Raw genomic sequence first — 25,852 nt, forward strand, 5'->3', positions numbered from 1 at the left:
CATCCCTTTGCGGGATTGGGCCCTTAGTTTGTGTGCTAATTAGCATGAATCTGTGATGTGGTGGAATCTCTTTGTACTGCCACTCGGGATAGGTAGGTTCAAGAGGAACTTTAGGACTCCCATTTCCTAGGGAGTGTCAATAACTGCCTTTTGTGTTTTATGGTGCGGGTCCAGGCATCTTGGAAGCCTGCACTTTGCCAGCTAAGCCACTGAGGAGCACAAACAGCTCAGATAACAGTTTTTATAGCACACACATCTGCTGGAAAGTAGACAACATATAGGCAGCAAAGTGGAATAGAGGATGGCTCTGGAAATCATCAGAGAAAAACTCCAAAGAATATAGAGACAGATTAGAGCCTGCTCTCTAATCTGATCTCCATAATAACCATAATAATAGGAAGTATGATGTACATAATATTTATGGCAACTGCTCTGCTGCGCTCACACAGGATCAGTGCCCAGAATGCAGAGTTCCCCTCCAAGCCCTTACATGCTTTTTCCCCCTGATTTGAAATAAAAATAAAGAAATACATTAAGGTAAAGCAAAAAGAAAACAATAACCTTTAAACAAGGAACACATGTCTGATTAATGTTCATTACAAACCCAAGAAAGGTTCCCATTCCATATTGGTGGGAGGGTTCTTTTTAAAAGCCTTGTGTACCCCAGAGGAAAGTGAGTTTACTTTCTGCTGCACTGTGCTATCTGCTGTACCACAGAAAGAGCAGGTGGCTCACTTAGTGTAATTATATCAGTTTGATTCTAACCCATTTTTTAAATTCACTGGCAATGGCCAGCTTAGTCTGTTTAAATAATCCACTTACTGTGTTTAAATTTTGCTTTCAGCATGCAGCTCAGTCACTCTCAGTTAGTGGATCTGATGTTGGCTTCATTCTTTCTAGGTGCCTCATAGCTAAACATGAGCCAATTAGCCATTCCAAGTTGGCTATCGCTGCACACTAGATGGATTCTTCACTTCATTTATGTCAATCATGGAGCTCAGCATCACTGAAGTTCTGGTTGAAAACCTATTTAAAATGCCAATATTCTGCTGGGTAGGAGAAAAGCAAAGGTATGGAGGCGAAGCATTATCCTTTGCATTTAACGCCGATTTTTAACTTGGATTAAATAAGATGGCTTGCTTCTTGTCCTATCATCCCAGAGCCATTTAGTAAATAGGAATTAGTTCACTTCATTCCATAATAATTATTGAAAATGTAACAGTAAACAAATAACAATTCCTTTGCCAGCAGAATGAAGGTTGCCACCATCAGAAAACTAGGATTTCGGACTATTCACTGAGTGCTAGATCTTCTCATTTTGGGAGAGCTCTTTACTGTGTGTGATGCACCACTGTCCAGCCCAACAGGCGCACAGGAAGCATACGGCCTCTACGGATATGACTACGCTACAATCAAGCGGTGTGACTGCAGCAAGTATAGACATACCTGAGCTAGCTTTAAAATCAAAGCTAGCTTGAGAACCACAGCAGTGACAGCGGCATGGGTGGCGGGTGGGCTTGCTCCACATGCCCAGAATCCTGGGTACATATTCGAGTAGCCACCACCCCTGCTGCTCAGCTTCAGTGCTGTTGTTACTTGAGCTAACTTTGACTTACCTAGATCAAAGCTAGCTGGGGTATGTCAACACATACTGCAATTACACCTCTCGACTGGAATGTAGACATACCCAAAGAGAATGAGCTTCCTGTTGCACAAGGGAACCACAAAATGTCACACCTCTTTAAGGGGTGCAGCATACTCCTCTCCCTCCCTCTGTGCAGCTGGCCAGCTTCACTGGCTGGTAGGGATTGGGAACATAGGCTTGGATCTATCTATGGCCCCATCCCATTCTGCTTTCTTTAGATACTAGTTTTCCACAGGGGAATAATTAGGGAGTAGTCTTAAATCCAAGGACTACAGTTCTTCCCAGCTGGTATATGGGGCATACAACAGTGAAGGGATGGAGGGAGGCTATTTAGAGCTGTGTAAAAACCAGGCAGAATCTAGTACTGAGTTGGGAGACAAGGTTAACATATCCTTGCAAAATTCTACATGCCCACTTCCCTGGAGTAAGTAATTTATTTTGATGGGCACATAAAAAAATTCATTTGTTTTTTTATTACGATGTTGGTAAGGGCCAGTATGTAGATTTTTGCCTGACCTGGCCAATTTTCATGATAATTTTGCGAGGCTGAGAAGCAACTGCTTCCCCTTTATCTCTGGGACACTTTTGTCTTTTCTGGCTCGTCTTTTCTAAAGAGGAGAATCTCCAGATTTCTATAGGTTAAATTGTTTTCTATTTCCTCTGTGACTTGCTTTAAAAATCTGTTTAAGCTACACTGCAGTATATAGGGTCCAATTGGACTCAGGATTGGACTCAGAGTCTTACTTCAGTATCATACTCCAATAAGCTATACTGTGTTAACAGGAAACTCATTGTAGGCCAAGTCTCCAAGACTTGTAACAGTCCATGCATGTGGCATCAAATTACAAAGATCACCTGGAACAAGAGCACAAGCAGAATCCAGCCACTCAGTCAACTTTGGGCTTGTTTTATTTGAACTTGGTTTTATTTTACTTTATTTATACAAACCTTTTTTTAAGGGAGAGAGGGTTGTAAAATTCTTACCTTTTAAAGGAGCCCATTGTTAGCAATTTATTCATCACAGCCCCCTCGATCTCACCAAAAAAGTTCCCAGTCTGAGGAGGAAGAACATAAATGACCAGAAGTGGGATAAATGCAAAAAAAGAGTGGATACAATTTAAACTGGCATATCCTAGGATCTGACAAGAGTGGCTTTGACAGTTACATAGATAGATTTTCAGGGCTACTGCTACATAAAAATTGAAAAGGACTTAACAGTCATGACAAGTTATGGGGATTACAGGGTAAACCCCTGAGCAGATGGGAGAGTTTATACAATGGATTGAGGTACATTATATAACATCTAATGTCAGAAATAAAAACCACCCAAATCTCAAGCTTGTAAAGAAAATGCAACTAATCTGATCACAAACCCTTGTGATTAAAATGCTACTCCATAAAGATATAAACTGGTTTTGAAAGGATTTCCTAAATGGTCATAAAAAAGCATTGTTTATAATTCCTGCATGACCTGTTTATGGAGCTGGAACATTACATTTCACCAATCCTATAAATTTTCACCCCATTCAGAGTAATTTCCTGCTTAAAACCACTCATCCCGATGAATGATCCATGTTGCCTTTGTTCAGTAAATGAAAAGATGTGGAATAACGAAGACAAATCTCTGATGAGAAAACAAACATTCCTGTTATGAATTTGATATACAATCTGGAAGAGACCACATTATCCATTAGGCCTGGTCCTGACAGCTATGCAAATGGAGCTGTAAAGAATCATGCATGTGCAGGCCAGTGTCTGTTTCCAGTGTAGGGATGGCATTTTTATTTCAGGACCTCAGTTCACAGAAGAATTGGACATGGTCTTTGCACTGTTTAAAGGGGAAAATATCAGAATTTAGGGGAGGGGGGAGGAAAGGGCATGAATAACTAGACCCTAGTTTTCATTACAACTAACTTACGTGACCTCAACTATACACCTGGGAGTTTGCAGACAGAAAAGTTACAGACCTAGCCAAGAGGCATTCCTCTGTCTAAAGAGCAAGTATTGCCTTTTTCACTGAGGGAAACCTGGGACATTTTTCAAAACACATGAGTGTGTAAAGCCTGCTAGGGGCAAGGAGAACATTTTTATTTTATGTGATTAAATGCACCAGTTTCAATAGCACTAGTTGATTGATGATAAAGAAGAATTATCCTAATTGCAAGACAGGAAATCAGACAGAGTCAAACAAGCCCAGACCAGGAAAGGCTGGTATAACATTAGATAGCAGCAAATCAGATTTGCCAAGTCATGAGTCAGTTGCAGTCAGGCATTTAAAGGACAGCTCTCACTCAGAATACCTTTTTTTACACTTTTAAACATTAGCTTCTCCTCAGAAATCAGTAACCTTTACACAGTTTGTGGTTTTTAAAAAACATTTGAACTGCTTAGTTCAGATCAAGTAAAGAAATGTATTGCCCAGATGTGAGGCATGGCTCTTAGAGCCAGGGCTGGCTCCAGTTTTTTTGGCGACCCAAGCAGCGAAGAAAAAAAAAAAGCCGCAATTGGTGGCACTTCGGCGGCAGCTCTACCGCACCGCTTGATTCTTCGGCGGTAATTTGGTGGCGGGTCCTTCCCTCTGAGAGGGACCGAGGGAACCGCTGCCGAATTGCCGGCGAAGACCCGGACATGCCACCCCGTCCATTGGCCGCCCCAAGCACCTGCTTCCTGCGCTGGTGCCTGGAGCCGGCCCTGCTTAGTGCTGCTCTAGTTACTTCTGAAGCAGGAGTCCTCCAAATATCAGCAGAGAAGGAGAATCACAGATATTAGGGTAACTGATAGTGCCCCTCCTCCTCACGCACAAAGGAGACAGCTTTGTGTGGTGTGCAGCAAAGGATTATGGGAAAACAGAGGACCCTACCATATTCACGGTCCATTTTGGTCAATTTCATGGTCATAGGATTTTAAAAATAGTAAATTTTGTGATTTCAGCTATTTAAATCTGAAATTTCACAGTGTTGTAATTGTAGGGATCCTGACCAAAAAGGAGTTTGGGGTGGGGGTTTGCAAGGTTATTGTAGGGGGGTTGCGGTACTGCTACCATTACCTCTGCACTGCTGCTGGTGGCGGTGCTGCCTTCAGAGCTGGGCAGCTGGAGATTGTCGTGCCCTCAGTCAGCAGCCACCACTCTCCAACTGCCCAGCTCTGAAGGTATCAGTGCAGAAGTAAGGGTGGCATGGTATGGTATTGCCACCCTTACTTCTGCGCTGCTGCTGGCAGGACGCTGCCTTCAGAACTGGGCACCCAGCCAACCACCGCCACTCTCTGGCTGCCCAGCTCTGAAGGAAGTGGAGGAGTAAGGGTGGCAACACCATGAGACCCCTAAAATAACCTTGTGCCCCCCCTGCAACTCCTTTTTGGGTCAGGACCCCCAATTTGAGAAACACTGATCTCTCCTGTGAAATCTGTATAGTACAGGGTAAAAGCAAACAAAATACCAGATTTCATGGGTGGAGACTAGATTTCACAGTCCGTGACGCATTGTTCATAGCCGTGAATTTGGTAGGACCCTACTTATTGACAGTGTTGGGCATGATAGAAACAGGGGCCAGCAAATCTCTCATCCCATCAACTGCTGGGGATGGGGGTACAACACAGGTGTGGGAAGTGGCAGCTGAGGGCTGAGGGTCCATGGCCCTTGCCAATGGTGCGGTCTTTGTGGTTTTTTTGTTTTTTTTAACTGGCTTCGCTTACCTGTGGTGCTGCTGTAACAGACTCCTACCCATTCACCTGCTCCAGGTCCTTGCAGCAGCACCATGTTGTTCTCACCCACTGTTCTTTCCTCTATAAGGGACACAATTTTTTTTTGGTAGTGACAGTGGTGGTAGCTCCTCTGAGCCTTAGGTAGGACGTGGGGCCCATTTGCTGGCTGCCGTATAAACACGTGGGCAGACATGGACCCCACCCTGAAGAGCATAATATTGAAATAAACAAGACATACCGGGGGGTGGGAGGAAGGATTATGACACACATGCAAAGGAACAGGCTGGCAAATGTCAGGTTACTGGTAGGTTCTTTGTTTTGTGTTTCTATTTGTGTTTATTGTGGGGGCAAGGATGGGATTAAGAAAGAGAGCAGAGGATGTGTCAATAGGAGCAAGTGGGTAAGGAAAGGCTGGACAGGGAAGGTCTGCTGGTAGCAGGAGGACTGTGAGGGAGAGGGGTTGGGAGAGGTCAGAGTAATCAGCCCATCCATAGAGGAAAGAAAGTCCAGGAAGCTGAATGTCTATGACGTTACTTGTGTTTAGAGGTTGTGAAGGGGTGTGTGTATATGCGCACCAGAAGGAGAGTCCTCTACTCACGTCTGAGTTTGGAGGCCTAGTTGCCCCCCTCAATTGCTGTCAATCCTAGCTCCTGTGCAGCATGAGTCTGTTCTTGTGGGTGAGTCCACCCCATGGCATCATTCTCTTCCTCTTTCAGTTCATGTGCAGGAACTGAACTACTAGCTCAGGATCTGCCGGGTCTTCTTCCTGCCCCGCCAGTATTTTACTGCCCCTAGATCCTGCTGTGGGTTAATCTCTTTGCTGCCAGGTAGGAGAGGATTTCTACGGTGCCACCGCCCTGAGAATGAGCAGCTGAGCAGCGCCACTCAATCCGCCACAGCAGAAATACCTCTCCTTGCTCCCCTAATGCAGTTCTTCTGAGGACACTGCAAATCTGCCAGCAGCCCTGGACCCCACTCACTGGCTGCCTCTATTCAATCCCATTCCTGCCCTTCCAGCATCTGGTAGAGTGACAGAACTGTGGACCCTAATTGTCGTGTCCATTACACCCATTCCCAGCACTAAATATCTGCCTTGCCTCCTTTGTGGCGGAGGGTCAAAGTCAATTTCTGCCTCTGTGCCCTTGATACTGCTATGAGAGGGCCTGCTTGTGATGCAGTCAGAATAGGCTTTGAAACAGAGCTGGTTGGAAGGTTTTCAACCAAACATTTTTCCACCGGAAAACACTGATCTGTCACAAGTGAACAATTTTACAGAACTTGTTGATTTTGATGAATCTAATATAACACAGGAAGGTTTCAAAATGTGCCTGTCAGGCAGGTTTCGCAAGGACACCTCGCTAATTTCCTGCCATCTCATCTGCTCGGCGCCTTGGCAGCCCCCCTGACTGATTGCCTCAGAGTTGGGACCTCAGGGCTTCCAGGGTCCCAGCTCTTTGGCAGCCCCACCATGTGGAGTGCTTCAGAGCTGGGGGCTCCAGGGCTTCCAGGCTGCTATGCCAGCTGGCTTCGCACAGCTTGGGGAGCCTGCTGGCACAGGAGCGTGGAAGCCCTGGGGTCTCCGACTCTGAGGCAGTCAGCATAAAAAAGTTGCTATGACGCCAAGGGTGCTGGAAGCGAAGCTGCTGCTGACTGAATTAACATGATTCTTGTCAGTTTCACGGCTGCGCACTATTGAATTGCAGTGGTGAAAGTGACCAGTCTGGTCAGCCCAAATATGATTCTTTTTTGTGAGAGGAAGGGTCAGGGCGAGGGAAGATGTCTCTGAAAGAATTTAAGGTTCTACACCCCAGTAAACCTACTTAACCAAACTTAATTGAGCTGAGATCTAGCCAGAAATATGGGCATTTCAGATCACAACTCCACAGAGTTCAACCCAAAAGAGAGCCTGTATTGGACATTCCTGTTCCATGTGGGGCCTGATGATGCTGCTGCTCATGCAAAATTCCTGCAAAAGTTGATGGGGAGTGTTTGCTGAGTAAGGGCTACGGAGTTAGGCCATTAGTCTTCCATTTTCCAATCAGCTGTCCATGGTCACAACAATCTAATGTTTTGAATAATCTCTGGAGTAATCCTGATTTTACCCCAGTCCTCTTTATTGTGGTGCTGAATGCCAAGTTTAAATCTTGTACCTTAAATGACAGTAATCTGGTTCAGAACACAGAAACTCAGGAACAAACAGATTTAAAGTGTAGGATTTCACTATTACAAGTTTGAGAGTAAGACCCTCCTAAATGAGGTAAAAACTACATGTGGGACCATCTTCCTTGAAGTAAAAATTCCTCAAGGGGAACAGACACCTCTGCAGCAAAGAGTTCTATAATTTGAACTTTATGAGTTTAGAGCAGAACCACCCCACTGTGAGCTAGAAATTCTTTGAGGCTCTCTGAGAGGCAAGTTACATTCTTTGAGGGAGGGATCTTTTTAATCTCATGCTACTTATTCCTTAAATGTGGATCATTGTCTTAATGCTTCAACACTGAAGACCATGTTTAATAAACAAAATCAAACAAACTAAACCTTTTCTAACATGTGATATGGGACTGGTTAATGCCACTTACCTGTCTGTAGTCTTCAGCTACTAAAATAAATCCATTGTTATCTATGAGGTAGCAGTTAATTGCCTACAAAATAATAAAGCCATTATTTCAAGTCTTGTTTTTAAAGCATTTCACTGATTTCATTAAGTAATGTATTTCAATCCCATGTGTTCTCTAAACAGATAAACATTTGGGTCTTATGTAATTGTAAATGCTCAAATAAATTATAAGTGAACCAACTTTGCAGTTGAGAGCAATGATTAAGGTATCTTAAGTGAATACTTCACGCATAAATGCCCAAAACCAAGAGCTTATCGAACAGAACTGAAAATATTTTTTTTAAAAATCAACATTTTAAAAATGCATTTTGTAAAATATTTCCCTGTAACAAAGAATGCAAAGGCATACAGCCCTGGAGCTCCTCCTGGCTTATGCTCTATTTAGAGAACATCATCAGCACAATGTCATTACCCTAATGATGTATTAATGAAAACATAGCATCAACTTGGAGGACCAACAGGGGACCAGGCAATATTTTTTAATTTGTTCATAGAATGAGAGGGGGTAAAGGCTACTGTAAAAGAGGCCCCATAGGTCTCCTAAAGGTTTTCAAACTGTGTTTTTAATTGGGACCTGGAATCGGGGGTAGGAATGTTAGCTTTAGGTAGGTCATACTTATAAATTGCATAAAGCAATGTAAACTCAAATCAGTGCTCCCCCCACACTATTTTAACCTCAGAGAATGATCTGCTACAGGCTAAGTTTTAATTACTGTTCTGCAGAATTTAAATTCAAGTTAAATTTAGTTCAAACCTTGGTATAACTCAGTTTCTCTTTATTATTACTTCAGATATCTACCTCGACACTATATTTGTAACATATCTTTACTCTAGGCCTAACTCAGCAAAATATTATCGTTCCTTACACTTTATGAAATTTACATTAAAAAAGTTCAGGATCGCTCCCAACATAGTAAATTTCATGGATTAGCTCGTAATCCAAAATCGTCTTTTCTTACCACACACAGGCCAAATGCAGCCAGGAATAAAAGGGATCCTGTGTTGCACAACAGCAACTCAAGAAAATGGTTCTACAATTTGGTAAATGAAAGCAGCTAAATACAGAGTCTGATCCAGCAGTCCTGTCTTCAGTGGAAGTTTTGCCTGGGTAAGAACTACATGATCAGGCCCACAGCCTTCTTCACAACATGTATGCTGTGACCATTGATTCATATCTTGGCTCTTGGTTGAGAGTTGTTAAATTACTACAGAAGAGGCAGCCCTTGCCCTTGACAACCAGGAAGATAAAGTTCACTGAGTAATAATACTTGCTCACTCACTACGTTTGGAGGTCCAGTTCAGATAAGCAAATGCTTAGACACATATTTAAAGGATATCTAAATCACTTTAGCCTTCTGGATTGGACTGGAAATATGAAAAGATTTCTAGTATTTACTCTTGTGGTCCAGACTGGAAATACTGTGACAATATTATGTAGACTTGCAGGTTGAATGTTGGTACTTCGGATTCTGGTCAAATACTGGCAGTGAACCCCTATCCCCAAAACTCAACTTTGCAGAAATGTCTGTTTCCAGTTTGTTTCTAACAAATGGGCAAAGGTTTGGTGAGCTTATTACTCCAAGCAGTTTTGCTCATCCACAACACAGATACAGGGTGTTGCTTTGATGCTGGAACTGGAGCTCATGCGGAGCCTTTTGCTGCTCTGTTTCAGAAGCCCCACCCTATTCACCCACAACTAGGATGGGAAACCAGCCTGGCAGATGCTATGGGTCTAGCTGATGGCCTGTTTGGGAGGTCGGGAGTTGTTAAGTTGCTGCAACTCGTGGATGGCTGCAAGTGCGAGTAAAAGGATGAGACTGGAAGTTAAATTAGGCCAACATGGAACACTTTAAAAAATTCTACCCTAAAGCTACTCTCCACTGGTGCAACCATCAAGGGAGGGTAGCAGCACAGAGAATGCACATTCAGCCCTGATGCATACAGGGGTGAATCAACATGTCACCCACGCACCTCCGGGGGTGGGGGAAGTTGATTTGGCTGGTGATGAAGAGAAACAGCCCCAACAGCAAGAGAAGGAGACACTTGATGAAGGACATTGATTAGCTCCTCCCCTGCTTGAAATCTTTGCCATCCATTGGCCAGTTAGGGTGCAGAGCTGCTGATTGGCCTACATCTCCCAGCTCCAGGGATTTAACCTGGAACACAAGCCGTGTTGAGCCTCTTGTGGCTCCATTGCAGCAGCGTTACTCACTGATGCAGCAGTAGAAGCAGTCAGAATGCAGAGGAAGATAGTGGGTATCCAAAACATACCCAATATTTGGACTAGCAGACAATCTACAAAGCAATGGACTCACCCGAAAGCAGCCAGGACAGCAGATAGATTTCAGCTGGGTTTCAGGGCTGAAACCATTTGCATTCAGTGTTTCAGCAAAAGAAGCCTGCAGAGGCATTGGGTCATTGACAAACAACATGGCCCTGCTTCGTGTTTTGGTTATTCTCCTTGAGGAGAATGATCTCAGGGGCTGCACAGGAATTGATTGAAGGGATAGAATGCAGAGGGTTGTTGGCTTTATTAGGCAATCATAGCTGGAGGTTGGGTTGATATGATCACTAGTGCTTGTGAGGCAGGTTGGTGAGGTGCTCCAATTCCACCCAAAGTGGACAAGGCTAGGAAGAAAGTGAATTGGGAGGTCACCAGGTTACCCTTGGAGACAAGGGGGTTGGTGGTACTGCATAGGGTCATCTGTTACAATGAGCCTTAATTTTTCAGGGATGATGATTACCTTTGTCACATGGAGGCAGTGACATATGGCTATGGAATATGAGGGAATGGGATGGGACAGGAGCTGTGATACCAAGCACTGTCACCTGGGAGAGGTATGACCAAGTTAGTCGCTAATGTCCCCTGTGGCCGGTTTCCAATGTGGTTAAAAGGATAAAATGAACAGTTCTCAGAGGTAAAAGACCTGGGATTTTGCTGATGGGCCCTGGGCTCATGGGATAGGGTGAGACCTTGTGGCCCTTGTGGGCTGAATTCCCACCCTTCTGCATCCTCTTCCTCCTCACAGGAGGTGGAGGTGGTAGGACTCACAGCGAGCTGATTCTTGGGATAGGTTGAGGAGAGTCTACCCTGAGTTATGGGTTAAATGATAGGAGCCCTGTAATCCCCTACACTGGAACCACTTAAATACCTGGTATAGGGGAGTAATTGGTGATGGGTAGGTAGCTCCCCTCCCTTATGTTTAACTTAATAAAAGTTGTGGTCTTCCGCTTAAAATCCGTCCACGTGTATCCTCATTTTGCCGCTATATCCAGCTCAAATGACATCCATCCATTTCAATGGAGTGGCCGGATCAACTGTAGTTTTTAGCAGCCACACAAACAGTTGCATAGAGAGTGGTTGTCCAAAGCACAGAAACAAATAAAAACAGTCACACTGAACAAGACAAAGTTTGGCTTCATTCGCTGTTCTTTCTCAGTCAAGCAACCTGCAGATGGAAACAAAATGCCTGGATTCCAGACTGAGAAGCCATATTGTGTTTCTCATAGCCATAGCCACTTGTTAGCATTGCTCAGGTTTTAGAAGGTGATGAGTGGCCTAATTCATAGATTCCCAGGCAAGAAGGGACCACTGTGATCTAATCGGACCTTCTGTATAACAGGTCATAGCGCTTCCCCGAAATAATTCCTAGAACAAATCTATTAGAAAAATATCCAATCTTGATTTAAAAATTGTCAGTGATGGAGAATCCACTACAACCTTTGGTAAATTTTTCCAAGGATTAATTACTCTCACCATTAAAAATGTACGTCTTATTTCCAGTCTGAATTTGTCTCGCTTCAATTTCCAGCTATTGGATTGTGTTATACTTTTCTCTGCTAGACTGAAGAGCCTATTATTAAGTATTTGTTCTTCATGTTGATACTTATAGACTCTAATAAAATCATTCTTAATCTTCCCTTCGTTAAATAGATGAGCTCCCTGAGTCTATCATTGTAAGAAATGTTCTCTAATCCTCTAATTATTCTCATGGCTCTTCTATGAACCCTCGTTGACTTATCAGCATCCTTCTTGTATTGTGGGCATCAGGACTGGGCCCCAGATTCCGGCCCGGGCTGCACCAGTACCCACAATATAGATATAAAATAACCTCTCTGCTAATACTCAAGATTTCCTTGTATATGCATCCCAGGATTGCTTTAGTGGAGTACTCACTCGGATTAGGTGTTCAGCTGCTTATCCACCAAGACCCCCCATCTTTTCAGTGTCTTTGGTTCCCAGGATAGACTTCCCCATCCGGTAAATATGGCCTACATTCTTTGTTCCTAGATGTATGCATTTACATTTAGTTGTATTAAAATGCATATTGTTTGCTTGCATCCTTCTTATCAAGAGATCCAAATCACTCTGTATCAGTGACCTGTCCTCTTCATTATTTACCAATCCCGCAAATGTGTGTGTCAAGTGGGATTTATGTGCCTAAGCACCTTTGTGTGTCTGGACCTAAGTGACTTGTGCAAGGTCACACAAAGTTTGTGGAGGAACAGGAAATTAGACCCAGGTCTCCTGAGGTTCAGGCTAATGCCCTAACCACTAGCCCATTCTTCCTGTGTGCTAATAACACTAATAGAGAGAGGCACAAGCCACAAATTGAGAAATGGATCTGTGTGGTGAGAGGGTTTATATCTGGGATTTTGTTCATTTCCTGGGCTCATCTAAATACTCCATGGGGCATAATGCAGCACATGCAGGAGTGCATTCACTCATCTTTTACTTGCCATAAATAAAAATAGACTTCTCCATATAGCAAGAAATCCAGGAAAGATTATGTAAATTTAAAAAAAGCATTGGCAAAGGACAGTTGGAGACATTTACGTGTCCAGCGCATAAGCATGAAATTCTTAAGCATGAGATTAGTTCAGGAGATAATATTATTCGGACACAGTAGGCTCATGTGAACCCTGTAGGGGTTGATTCACAACAATAACCAGGTGTGAACCATATACTTCAGGTTTGCTTGAAGGCTCAAGTTCAATGAACTTCAGACTTCAAGGGTAAAATCCCATATGCAGACAGTCCTTGGGCATGTAAATGGGAGTAGGCACGACGTCCAGAATAAATTTAGCAAGAATGCAGGCTGAAGTCTGAGAATGCATCTGATCTTGCACCTAAAACTAGATTACTCTGGAGTGGGTTCAAGGTCTGAATATTTTGCACAGCTCCAGTGTACAATTATATTATCATGGAACGTAATATGGATTAAAACACACCCCATGCCAACACACTCATGAAAATAACAGATTAACAAATTCATAGTCCCTCCCCCCACTCTCAAAGAAATTGACATTTCTGTTTAATTGCATGAGTGGCATGTCACCACTATTCAATGCCATTAAAAGCAAGGTTCAAAACTCACCAATTTGTTCAGCTTATGCCCACTGAGCAACTGGTTTGCCATAAAACGTCTCCCCTATTAGCTGGGTTTTAGCTGCTGCTCACCAATAAGTAAAAACTTTACCAGATGTCTGCCTGCCATTGAGAGCAGCACTGTAAGGGGCATTGAGACTGTTTGTGACTTTTGACATGTGACAGGATGTAAGAAGGGAAATGTTTGGTTGGGTTTTTTTTTTAATAAATCTGTTTCCTTTTTCCAGTATAGCAACTGATGGCATATTTTGTGATATATTAAAAGACTTGATTTGACAAAAAAGTTACATGTCATCATAGCTGCTTTATATAAGAAAATATGTCCATTACTATTCAGTCACTAGGACAGCCACAAGGAAGGGAATCACCTCCACCCAGTCTGGATTTTCCCCTGGCTGACGGCTTGAGCTAAATGGTAAGGAGATTCCACATAGCACTCTAACCCTACCCAGATTGCCTGAGGTTATACTCAGCTCAGCAAGCTGGTTGGATATAACTGGGAACCCATTGATACGAGTATTTGAAGGCTGTTGGAGGGGCTCCAAGGTAAAGCTTGTCCATTAAGTCCACAGCAGGCAGGCACAAAACCAACTTTAGTGGAGCAAGACTGGGGAACATGAAATTAACAATTCTACAGAGCTTATGTTTTGATCACATTTTAGGGGAAGAGGCTGTGAGCTCACCAAACCCTAATTAAAATGGACTGATATGCAAATGACAGCATGGAAATGGAGGTACGAAAGAGGATGGAAATGGCTGGATGGAAATCAAGGATTCTGGGGGGGGGGGTGTATTTTTAAATTGGTAGTTGAAAAGAAGAAAGGTTAAAAAATAAAAAAGAGGCTGCAAGCTTCAAAGGAAGGAGACGTAGGTCTCTAAAGAGAGAGACAGAAAAGGCACATTAGAGGCCATCCACATTGCCAGGGCACAGGATAATCACTGGCCTTTCCACAGTTGACTGTCAGAGTAATAGTAGAGACTGCTTGTATTAGCAGCTATTGAATGGGAGGGAAACACAGATTAACTTCAGAGATTTGGCTGACTGCTAATACTTATTTTTCTTTAGTGCTGTCGCTTAAGCCTCTGTCATCTAGTGAATTCGCTATTTAATGGAGCTAGTTGGAACATTTTCAACAAAATGAAATTTCATCAAATTCTGTTGTCTAGTCAACGTTAAAATGTTTTGCAGAGACGTATTGGCTCCAATGAAGTTGTCAGGTGTAAAGGTGGAGGATGGGAGAGACTCTCTGTTACACTCTGCAGCCTGGTGGTTCAGGCACTGCCCTGGAATGTGGGAGACCCAGGTTCATCCCTACTCTGCCTGCTTCAGAATGGGATAAAAAAACCTATATTCTGAATCAGACACTTGATGCTGGGACTCCCACATCCCAAGTCAGTGCCCTACCCACCAAGACATGCACTCTCCTGCATTGAAAAGCTCAGGTTTTGATCTGAAAATGGACTTTTCAACACAATTCCGTTTTTTTCCCAAAAACATTCCAAAGGTTTTGGTTTCAATCCAATGCAGAACAAAACTAAATGCAGAAACCATGACAGCTGCCATGAAATTGAATTGTCATTTTCCAGTCAGCTCTATTATTTAGTCCTTGGAAATGCATTGTAGTTTGCTGTAATGAGTTACTAATTTGATATGTTGAAGAAGTTGCCATGCTCCATTCTTACAATGTTGGGATTTTAAATTCTGTTTCCAGAATGTTTTCTGTGTTTTTGATCCCCTGTGGAACCGCCACACATTTAAAAAGTGGTAATACTATACCTGGGTCTTGGCTGTTTTTTTTCAATAAAACATCTGCTCAAAATGTTTTGAATGTCAAACTATGTTGGGAATGCTGGGTACAATCCCAGAAATGGGCTTGCCAGAATTGTCAGACATTGTAAACTGTTTGCAAATTAATTTAAAGAAAAGTCTAGTAAAAATGAAAATATTTTTTCACAAGCCTGAATAGAATGTCCATCTTAATACTTGCATATGTTTCAAACACTGTTCAAACACACCTGATGGCCCTTTTTGGATAACTTACACTATTCTTGGGGGGGGGGGGAGAGAGAGAATGAGGTTTGAATTGACTGTTCCCGGTGAAGCCCCAACTTAATTTTATACCACAGGAAATATTGTGCAATACTTACTTTAACTATTATTGTTGTTTATTTATACAGTCCTGTAATAAACTGACCTTCTCCCCAGCTCACAAATGATCCACTGCCACATGCAAAGTCTCTTTCCAGAAGTTTTGTTTTTCAAACTTAGGCAAAAGGTAACAAAAACTCAGCCCACCCTGAGCTACAGTTCCCAAGGATTCCTCCCCCCCCATTTCCTGCAGGAAGGACGGAAATGTATCTTCTATGTTCTGTTCACTGAGCACCGCCACTCAAGGGCTTTTCTTTGGATGCCCTCTTTCCCTAGCAGGTTCTCACTGCCTCCCCTCCCAGGGAACTTCCTGTTGCTTCTTCCCACACGTTAGCACTCCCCCTCCCCAATTTTCTCTCTCGAGTCCCAGGTGTCCAATTTTAAACCTAATTGGGGTCAGCAGACCCGTCACAGGTTCATTTGCCCTGCTCCCCCTTAAAGGGGCCAGCCAACCTGGGACAAGCACTATGACTGAGATTGGTGATATACAAAACATAGACATAAAGTTTCTTGGATTATGCTAACAGACAAACAGTCCAGTGTAGCTTTGTGCTTAATGAATCTTTCCAATGAATATTTTTACGTATTAAAACTGGAAATTATATCAAGTGGGTAATCTTCAGATAACAAGGAGTAGTTATTTATTATGTAAAAATGTTCCTTTAATGAAAGCCCCATTAACTTCTTATTCTATGGTATGTATCAGGGACACATCTGTGTTTTAAGATGAACAGTACAGGGGTATAGAATCCCTGAACAGCTTCTTACCATTTCCAAACTGACTTCAGAAAGTGCACTGCCTTACCTCAGATGAAGTTGCCATACTAAAAACTAAATGGAGATATAAAATGAGAAAAAGTCTATAAAATACTTACTTCATCATCACAGCTTATAGAACATCTTCCATCAAGAGACGGACACTGCAGGGGACACCAATAGGATATATATTTTGCACCATTTTTTATTTTTTATTCTTGTGGTTGTCTGAACTGATATTTTAAAAATGATAAGTACAAATTTAATCAAGAACAGTAGATAATCTAGAAAAGACCACAAAAGTAGGACTATATTACATTAATTTAGTCCTGCATCAAGGGGGTTAATTCATGCTGTGCCAATTTCATTTGCTTATTCCAGTCTTTGCTGCCTACTCTATAATGATACAGGGCCCTACATAGGCAAGACTCCATTGGGACTTCAGTAGGGGTATTGTGTGTGAGTCAGGATTGTAAGACTGAGCCCATATTTCACAGAATACTTTAGAGATGATTATTCTCAGAAATAGTACAATCTCAATGTATTCTCAAATTGGTCATGTAATCTCTTGATCCTTTTAAAGCTGGAAGAGATTATTTTGTTAAATAAATGCACATTTTATACACAGTTTATTTATTAAAAACAAACTAGACAAAAATGATTCACTGAATATAGTTAGTCGCTAGATCATTACTTCAGGTCACTTAAAGCTAGAGAGCAGATATACCATAAGACCTGAAAAAGGGACATAACTGTACCACCCAAGAGAGATCAGGAACCAAATTGTGACACAGTCACAATATCTGGTCCTTGGTTTCCTCTTTCCTCCAGGAGGGGCTTAATCTGTGCCAGCCCTTTACCTGACACAGCTTACTTCTCCCCCTGCACCAACTGTGCTAGCTGGTAAATTTTAGGGACAGTGGACTCAAAGCTCCATCCATTCCTAGCCCACCTGCAGTGGAATGGGTGTAGCAGTCCCACTGAAGCTGCTCCCCACACTGAACTGTAACTCATGGTTACATGCCCTACCCCTGCCTTAATTCCCTACATGGGCATGATGGGACAGCACAGTAATAGCAATGCATTGGAAGAAACTGGAAAAAAAAGGTCATTTGAAACCATATACAAAAATTTTGAGTGAAATCAGGTTTGTATTAAGTATATTTATTCTTACTGTTATCAAAATGCGCTGATCAACCCAAAAGATACTTGAATACTGACAAGGTCATTCCTATTTTTCATGTCTTTGTTGTATTTTTTAATTTAATGTACCCTTAGGATAATTGTTTATGGATCTGTAGGTTATACTTGGGAGGCTGGATTTGGGGAGCCTCTCCATTCATGACAATGAGTGCTGAATCAGTCCCATGTGTTTAGACTCATGATCACCCTTTTGTGTTACAATGAACTGAAAAGTACATTAGAATAGCTTACAAACATTCATAGGAAATCTAGAACTGCCTTGGCTAAATAGATCCAGAACATCACCACCTGTACAGTAAGAGAGTTGCTATGGTCTCATCTGCATATGTAGTATCTAAAAGGAACATACCTGTCTACTGGCAGTCCAAAACTTCCGCTGGAAAAATTCAAGTTTCATCTGGATACCGACAGCTGGTACAAATTATAAATAAAATCAAGGCATTAAAATATTTTACATGGTTATTTCAAATGATTCATAGGGAAAATGCTGGTTAAACCTACTTGGAAAAAATACCCCAGTGGTTAAATTTAAGAGATCCACATGGTCACATATTAAACCAGATTTATCTTTTGCTCAAGAAATCAAGATACTGAGGACACAACATAGTAGGAACTCAAATCAGGAGTTATTAAAATTGTATGCCCTTTACAGTTAAAATAAAGAAACTGAAAAGCGAGCACCAAAGCTATGGCAATTCTTTTTTTCTAGATTGATCCCATATCTCAATAATCCAATTCTGTTGTATGCTGGAAAAAAAACGTACCTATTCACTACTGACAGGCAAGGAGGATAAGTAAAATTTAACTGCTGTGGAATTCTACACTACAGCGGAACCCTGCTGTGGGCTGAAGTCTTAAGTTGTCCAAAGTGAGCGAAAGGTGGCAGAAAGGCTATCTATAGATATTTGTGTCAATTTTGTGAAAGTAAGCCCAAAGTGGAGCAAAAGGAATGAGGTAAAATGAGTGTGTCTAATTTAAAATATTGTTGGTTAAAGGGTTTCAAGACTCCTGATGAGGTTACCAATGGTAACAAGTTACGAACAATTTAAAAATGGTTTACTAAAACATTATAATGAAAAGCTTATATGCTTTTGGAAATATATTATTAATATCTTCTTTAGTTAAAAGTTACAATTTTGAAGAAAATGGCAGAAATTACAGGACAGAAAGATTTAGAGATGCCTTACGTTGCACGCCTACTTCAATTGCTCCTGTTGGTCACTGCAGAGAGGCAGATCTGCCCTGAGATCTGGCCCCTTCTGCTTCTCTTCTATGCAAGTGTACCCCTTTGTACTGGTGGTGTCTTCCCTATGGCTCCTTTATGCTAGTCTGGCCGATGCACAAGGGCCAATGCAAGAATGAACTGGCACCTCACTGGGCATGCTGTAGCCTCAAATCCAATATAAAATTTCCCTGGACAGATCTTCCTGCTGGTCCTCCATAGGAGCTTCAGTTCTTGGAGCCTTGGTGACCAGACAGGGATTCCAGTAACTTCACTGTCATTCATTATTGAAAAAAATAATCTCCAAATTGTTTTGGAAACTCTAAGGAAACTTCATTCATTCATTTTTTTCTCTAAGACCTATGTTATGGACTGCTTTTAATCATATTTCCATTCTTCCATAATATCTTATTCAGACTGACAATTGGTATTTGTTTTCACAAATACGCTGAAGATGAAATCATGAGCACATTTCATACTGTATTACCAAATATAAAAATGTATGATAAGAAACTCAAAATATACTGCTACAATGGGATGTAAAATTAACAACAGAGAAACATTTTCATATTGTATTGGTGTAGAAAAAGTTTTATCCCTGCTGTGCTTCACATGCGATACTCAATGGTGCTCTCAGGGAGATCAGCACTTCTACAATGTCCCATTAGGCACAAAACTGCTTCTTTAGGTGCCTAAATACCTTTGAAAATCTGGTCCTGAGTCCTTTATATTTAGTAATAAATTTAATAGCCTATTTAAAAGTTATTAAAGAGCACCTTTCATCAAAGGATCTCAAAGCACTTCACAAAAGTGGTTAAGAATACCCTCATTTTACTGATGGGAAAAATGAGACAAGTAAGATGAATGAGAGAATTCACACAGTCAGTGGCAGAATTCAGGATAGAACATAGGTCTCCTGACTCCAAGATGCTTGCTCTAACCATTAGATAACAATGCTGCCTTTCTTAAAAGAATGCAGATTTAAATGTAAAGTAGCTTGGGGCTCAAATATTTCATTATGAAGTTCTGAAAGGTTAAAGGTCTGTGTATAGCCCAGAAATATGTATTGGTTCTAAAATCTTTTTCACGTATATTTGATTGTTCTTAGAGCATAAAATAATCTGACCAAAAAAAAAAATCCTGTGCTTGTCTCAGTGCTCTTGAAAAACATAGGGAATATATATATTCCTCATATGAAGCCTGCAAAAATGCTTTAGTATTACATCAGGGGTTGAAAATAAAATTATTATTCCATTCACAAGCATTGTTAATTCTTCTGAACATGAGTTCAGTCAAATAATTATAATCTGAAATATAGGAAACATTCGTAATTGCCATTTATTATACTTTACATACAGGTGACTGTTCAAAGCACTGCATGTCAGGAAAAATGAATGCTAAGGAGTTATTCACTCAAAAAGCATATAAAACACTATGTAGACTTCCTAATGACATTGCACAAACCAGCATATAAACAATAAAAAAGGATAGGATTAAAATGTCATATTAGGATATACTCTCTTCAAAGAAAACTCCTGTTGCTGCTTTCACCATAAAGTGTTAATGGGAGCTGTGTTTTCTCTTCTTGTCTTTCACCATAGAAATATATCATGTAGCACTTTGTTATTTAAAAACAAGTATAAGAAGGATTACAAAGCTTTCCTTGCGGGAATACTTCACAAGGGAAGTATGTAATCTGTTAGGCGTGATATTTAAAACTTTGCCACTTTGGACATCCTACGACCTCAACTAGCGCAGACTAAAATATGTTACATTTCAGTTTTACTTTCTTAAATAATACTGTACCTTAGAGATGAATGTTGCAGCCCTACTAATAGCCAAATAGCTAAATGATCTGAACAGTGTTTAAAAAAGGATAGAAGAACACCGGCAGAGTTGGTAAAGCCCAACCCTGCAGTCTTCACACAAGTGAAACTCCCACTGAAAATCATGGGAGTTTTACATGAGTGAGAGCAGGCCCAGCATTTCTGTCTGCTTCCCCCCCCCCCCCAGTCTGTCCAAGAATACATTGAAATTCACAGAGCTGACACCAACAAAAATAAAACTGCAGCTGCCTGCCTTCTCTCATCTTCATAAAGAGAGCATGCTCTAAGTTTTGCAGAAATTAGTCCCAGGATTTCAATTGTCTTTTTACTCCAACATTACATTGTGCAGTTCATTAAAATGTGCACATGAAATGTTTTACAGATGAGCTATTCATAATTATCTCACTACAGTTTCAAATTCTCTCTCATGTGGTAAGTAATTTATACCGAGCATTAGGATATGTTCAGTATAAATTAATCTTTGATTTAAGCAAGGATATAGGCTGTGTATTTAACACTTGTCTACAAAGGTTTACTATGGAACTTGGGCGTTTGTAAAATGTTATCACAGGGGAACAATATTATGGTATATTATGAATTGCTCTTATATGTTTATTACAATTACATTAAAATGGTTTACAAGAATCAAAATTTCTTTTAAATAAATGTCGCTTTTCTAGGTACTAGGTATAAATGCCCCAATATATTTTTAAGATCATTTTCTGATGTTTTAGAACGTTGATATCAGATAAGTTGAAGAAATGACTTTCTTGTATTTAGGCTCTGATCCAGGAACGCACTTAATCACATGCTTAACTTTAAGCATGTGAGTTGTTCTGCTGAATTCAATGGCTGCTCTTTTGCTGGATTGAGACCTCAGCTCTGAAAGGGGCAAGGTCCATGGTCATCCTTTTATCTTGTGAGAGTGAGTTCCATAGCTCCTATGAAAGCTCTGTCTTCCACACTCCCCCTAATGGTTGGCAGTTTCATTGTTCCAGTGCAATGTAGCATTAAAGGGAGGTCATAGTCAGGGAGGGAGAAGAATCATAGAATCACAGAATATCAGGGTTGGAAGGAACCTTGGGAGGTCATCTAGTCCAACCCCCTGCTCAAAGCAGGACCAACTAAATCATCCCAGCCAGGGATTTGTCAAGCCTGACCTTAAAAACCTCTAAGGAAGGAGATTCTACCACCTCCCTAGGTAACCCATTCCAGTGCTTCACCACCCTCCTAGTGAAAAAGTTTTTTCCTAATATCCAACCTAAACCTCCCCCACTGCAACTTGAGACATTACTCCTTGTTCTGTCATCTGGTACCACTGAGAACAGTCTAGATCCATCCTCTTTGGAACCCCATTTCAGGTAGTTGAAAGCAGCTATCAAATCCCCCCTCATTCTTCTCTTTTGCAGACTAAACAATCCCAGTTCCCTCAGCCTCTCCGCATAAGTCATGTGCTTCAGCCTCCTAATCATTTTTGTTGCCCTCCGCTTGACTCTTTCCAATTTTTCCACATCCTTCTTGTAGTGTGGGGCCCAAAGCTGAACACAGTACTCCAGATGAGGCCTCACCAATGTTGAATAGAGGGGAATGATCACGTCCCGCAATCTGCTGGAAATGCCCCTACTTATACAGCCCAAAATGCCATTAGCCTTCTTGACAACAAGGGCACATTGTTGACTCATATCCAGCTTCTCGTCCACCGTAAGCCCTAGGTCCTTTTCTGCAGAACTGCTGCCTAGCCACTCGGTCCCTAGTCTGTAGAAGTGCATGGGATTCTTCCGTCCTAAGTGTAGGACTCTGCACTTGTCCTTGTTGAACCTCATCAGATTTCTTTTGGCCCATTCCTCTAATTTGTCTAGGTCCCTTTGTATCCTATCCCTACCTTCCAGTGTATCTACCACTCCTCCCAGTTTAGTGTCATCTGCAAACTTGCTGAGGGTGCAGTCCACGCCATCCTCCAAATCATTAATGAAGATATTGAACAAATCCAGCCCCAGGACCGACCCTTGGGACACTCTGCTTGATACCAGCTGCCAACTAGACATGGAGCCATTGATCACTACCTGTTGAGCCCGATGATCTAGCCAGCTTTCTATCCACCTTACAGTCCATTCATCCAGCCCATACTTCTTTAACTTGCCAGCAAGTATACTGTGGGAGATCGTATCAAAATAAATCTCTTAAGCAGCCATGGCCTGTCCCATGGAGGGCTTTGAATGTCAGGGGAGAAACCTTGAACTAGTCTTTCCAGTATACAACTCTAGTGTGATGTGTTCACAGTGACCTGCGTTGCTACGCAGACAGGCTACCCTACTTTTTAATCATTGGGAGAATTTTCAGGGCATCTGGTTTCCTCTCCAGATATAATGAATTGCAATGATCAAGTCTGGAGGTCAAGAATGTATGAATCACCTTAGCTAGGTGTGTGTCCAATATGTGGAGACACAATCTTCTGGCCAGACACAGATGAAGTTGGCACTTTCTGCTATCATGACTATTTGGGCACTGAGGAGTCCAAAAGGGCTTATCGAACAATCTACGGGCAGAGGCCTTCAATAGTGGGGCATATTATAAAAGGGCATATTAAAAAGGAAATAACCTCTTCTGCTAATATCTCTACGATCTTGCCAGGATTCAGTCTTAGCCAGCTGCTCTGCATCTAGATATTGACCGCTGGCTAGGTCTTCAGAAAGCTAGGAGACTCGACATTTAGGAGATGTATAGCTGGGCACTGACCGTGATATTTCAGCCCATGTATCTCATGGTGCAGTCCCACCTCACACTATTATTGTCTGCTTATCGATAACAAAGTTGAGTCTTAGTCTTCAAAATATGAGAAAAGGGTAAAATCAAGACAAGATAAAAACTAATCCACTGCTGTGAGTTTCCCCTCATAGCAATCTCTTCAAACAAATCAAGAAAACCTGTACTAGGGGAGTAGCAACTGTTCCTCAGGTCAGGTCAATGTTCTCAAATGAAATGCTACTGAGGGTACACCATGGTGTCAGCTGTGGCTATAGCACTGAAACAGCTGAATAATAGGAGAGATGAGATTGAGTCCTGCTTTTCCTTCTGTACTAAGTGCACAATTAAAAGATAGCTGGAGCTAAAGAAGCCACATTGGGTAGCACTCCCTGTGGGGTTCATTACACTCCTCTCCAACCTATGTGAATTATATGCTACTTGAGAAAAGTAAAGAACATAATCTGTTAGCCACTAAGCAAAGGTGGCTTTGGCTACGAATTCTTAGGAGCCCAACTGCAGGGCCGCTCGGGGGGGGGGGCAAGTGGGGCAATTTGCCCCAGGCCCCACAGGGGCCCCCATGAGAGTTTTTTGGGGCCCCTGGAGCGGGGTTCCTTCACTTGCTCTGGGGGCTCCAGAAAACTCTCGCGGGGCCCAGGGCCCCGGAGGTTCTTCTGCTCCGGGTCTTCGGTGGCAATTCAGCAGCGGGGGGTCCTTCCACTCCGGGATCCGCCGCCGAAGTGCCCTGAAGACCTGCAGCGGCGGGTCCTTCCGCCCCGGGACCTGCTGCCGAAGTGCTGGGTCTTCGGCAGCAATTCGCTGAAGACCCCAGGCCCCCTGAATCCTCTGGGCGGCCCTGCCCATCTGAACATTGTTTTGTGGCCCCAAAACACCACATAGGCTGGAATAGAGAAGAATGCAGAGATATAAGTGCCACATTGATGACATTATGTGATGCCGTCCTGCTACAGTATTGTGTTAATGTGATGGCGCTGTGTCCCGACACAAACGCTGGTATCACAGGCCATGCCTGGATGGCTCTGTTCAGTGATGAAGTGACTCTCCAGATGTTGAAGGCTGAATACTTCTCTATGTGATTCATTTGACAGAGTACAGCATTAAAAGAGATTAATGGCATCATCAGTTACAATAACAAGTGAAGTTAAAAGTGAAGGGGTAGTTTGAAACTCAAGGCATGTCCATATTGTGAATATTTGTACTGGACCAGGCAAATCCCTAGTGTAGTTTTGCTGCACTGGTGTAAAACAGGGCTTGCAGTGGTATAGTTTACTGTAATTTATGCCAGTCGAGCAAATCTACATTGCTAGTTTGCACAAATCGATGTTGTGCAGCACATTACAGGAGCATAGGGGGCCCAATTAATCATTGCTCTGTATCTTGTGTACTTATTTACTACCACTCTTGTCTAGAAGCATTTTACACTTACGTTGCACAAGGTGGAGGACTCAGCAAATCAGACCCAGAAAGTTACATGGAAAATTTTTCACCTGAAGTGAGTTACTCTCATTACCACTTGTGAGTGATGAGGCCATCCTCCAGTGTCCCACAAATACGAAGTCTGAGTTTCAGCACAGCAATACGGTGCTGAATTTATATAATCCAAACATTTGATAGCCTCAGTGCACAGGCTATGAAATAACAGATGGTAGGGACCTACAGTTTAAAACTCAGTTTCAAGAAGGCAGTTGCTATTCTGCCTTTTCAACTGTGCATCATAATCTAGTCAGAAATTTTAAAGCCCAAATATGAGAACATAAGGGCTAATGTGCTTGTTTAAAGGATCAAAATGCAAAATACTAAACGTGATTAATCACTCAGGACTCATTTAGGCTGCTCAGTCCAAATACTTAGTTACTGGCCATTTGCAATGCAATTGTATGAAAAATTTTGCTTCACTTCATTTACTAATGGATTCACTTGCGTGTGTACATTTGCCAGTACAGGTACATTATATTTAAATAATAGATGGGTTAAGGGGATCACTGAGGGAATAATTCTACTGAAAGGTGAGGGTGGATGATTTATAATATCACCAGAAAGCCCTTTGGTTTATAATATTACCTTTGTAGCCCTTTGGTTCCTCTCCTTTTTCAGTTATATTGGAACTCCACGCTGCTTTTAAGTTTCAAAACATAGATATACGGTGACCAGATAGCAAGTGTGAAAAATTGCGACGGCTAATAATCTTATAAAATAGATATATTACAGAATGGTTTGGTTGATAAGACACTGTACTGACACTTCAAGACTTGGTTCAATTCCTGGTTCAGCCACAGACTTCCTGTGTAACCATGGACAAGTCAATTCATCTGCCCTGTGCCTCCGTTTCCCATCTGGGGATACAACTTCCCTATCTCACAAGGGTGCTGTGAGGATAAAATACATTATTGATGGGGAGGTGTTCAAATACTACAGTGATGAGGGACATATGTATCTAGAAAGACAGAGAGAAAACAAATAACCCCTCACAATGGACCAGCATTTCTCACACTATATGGGTAAAACCTATGTTTGAAAACATGGTCAGCAAACACAAAAAGCAAATTTTTAGCCAGATAAGGAAAATGTTGTAGCTCTGTA

The 25,852-nt window shown here is 41.9% G+C and overlaps 1 protein-coding gene across 10 annotated transcripts in view; it reads right to left on the minus strand.

Annotated features, from left to right (window-relative positions):
* The window catches only part of CACNA2D3 (calcium voltage-gated channel auxiliary subunit alpha2delta 3), a 752,236-nt gene that overhangs the window by 53,857 nt on the left and 672,527 nt on the right, over positions 1–25,852 (minus strand). For 9 of the 10 annotated variants that reach the window (XM_045024490.1, XM_045024489.1, XM_045024494.1 and 6 more), the window contains exons 27-30: positions 17,811–17,872; positions 16,378–16,422; positions 7,927–7,989; positions 2,630–2,700 (exon numbers count right to left, since the gene is read on the minus strand). In XM_045024490.1, coding sequence (XP_044880425.1) covers positions 2,630–2,700; positions 7,927–7,989; positions 16,378–16,422; positions 17,811–17,872 — 241 coding nt within the window. Of the gene's footprint in view, positions 1–855; positions 1,050–2,629; positions 2,701–7,926; positions 7,990–16,377; positions 16,423–17,810; positions 17,873–25,852 lie in introns of those variants that run through there. The other variant, XM_045024493.1, reaches the window with a different exon arrangement.

This window comes from Mauremys mutica, chromosome 7, assembly GCF_020497125.1.
Source record: "Mauremys mutica isolate MM-2020 ecotype Southern chromosome 7, ASM2049712v1, whole genome shotgun sequence".
Classification (NCBI taxonomy): Eukaryota; Metazoa; Chordata; order Testudines; family Geoemydidae; genus Mauremys; species Mauremys mutica.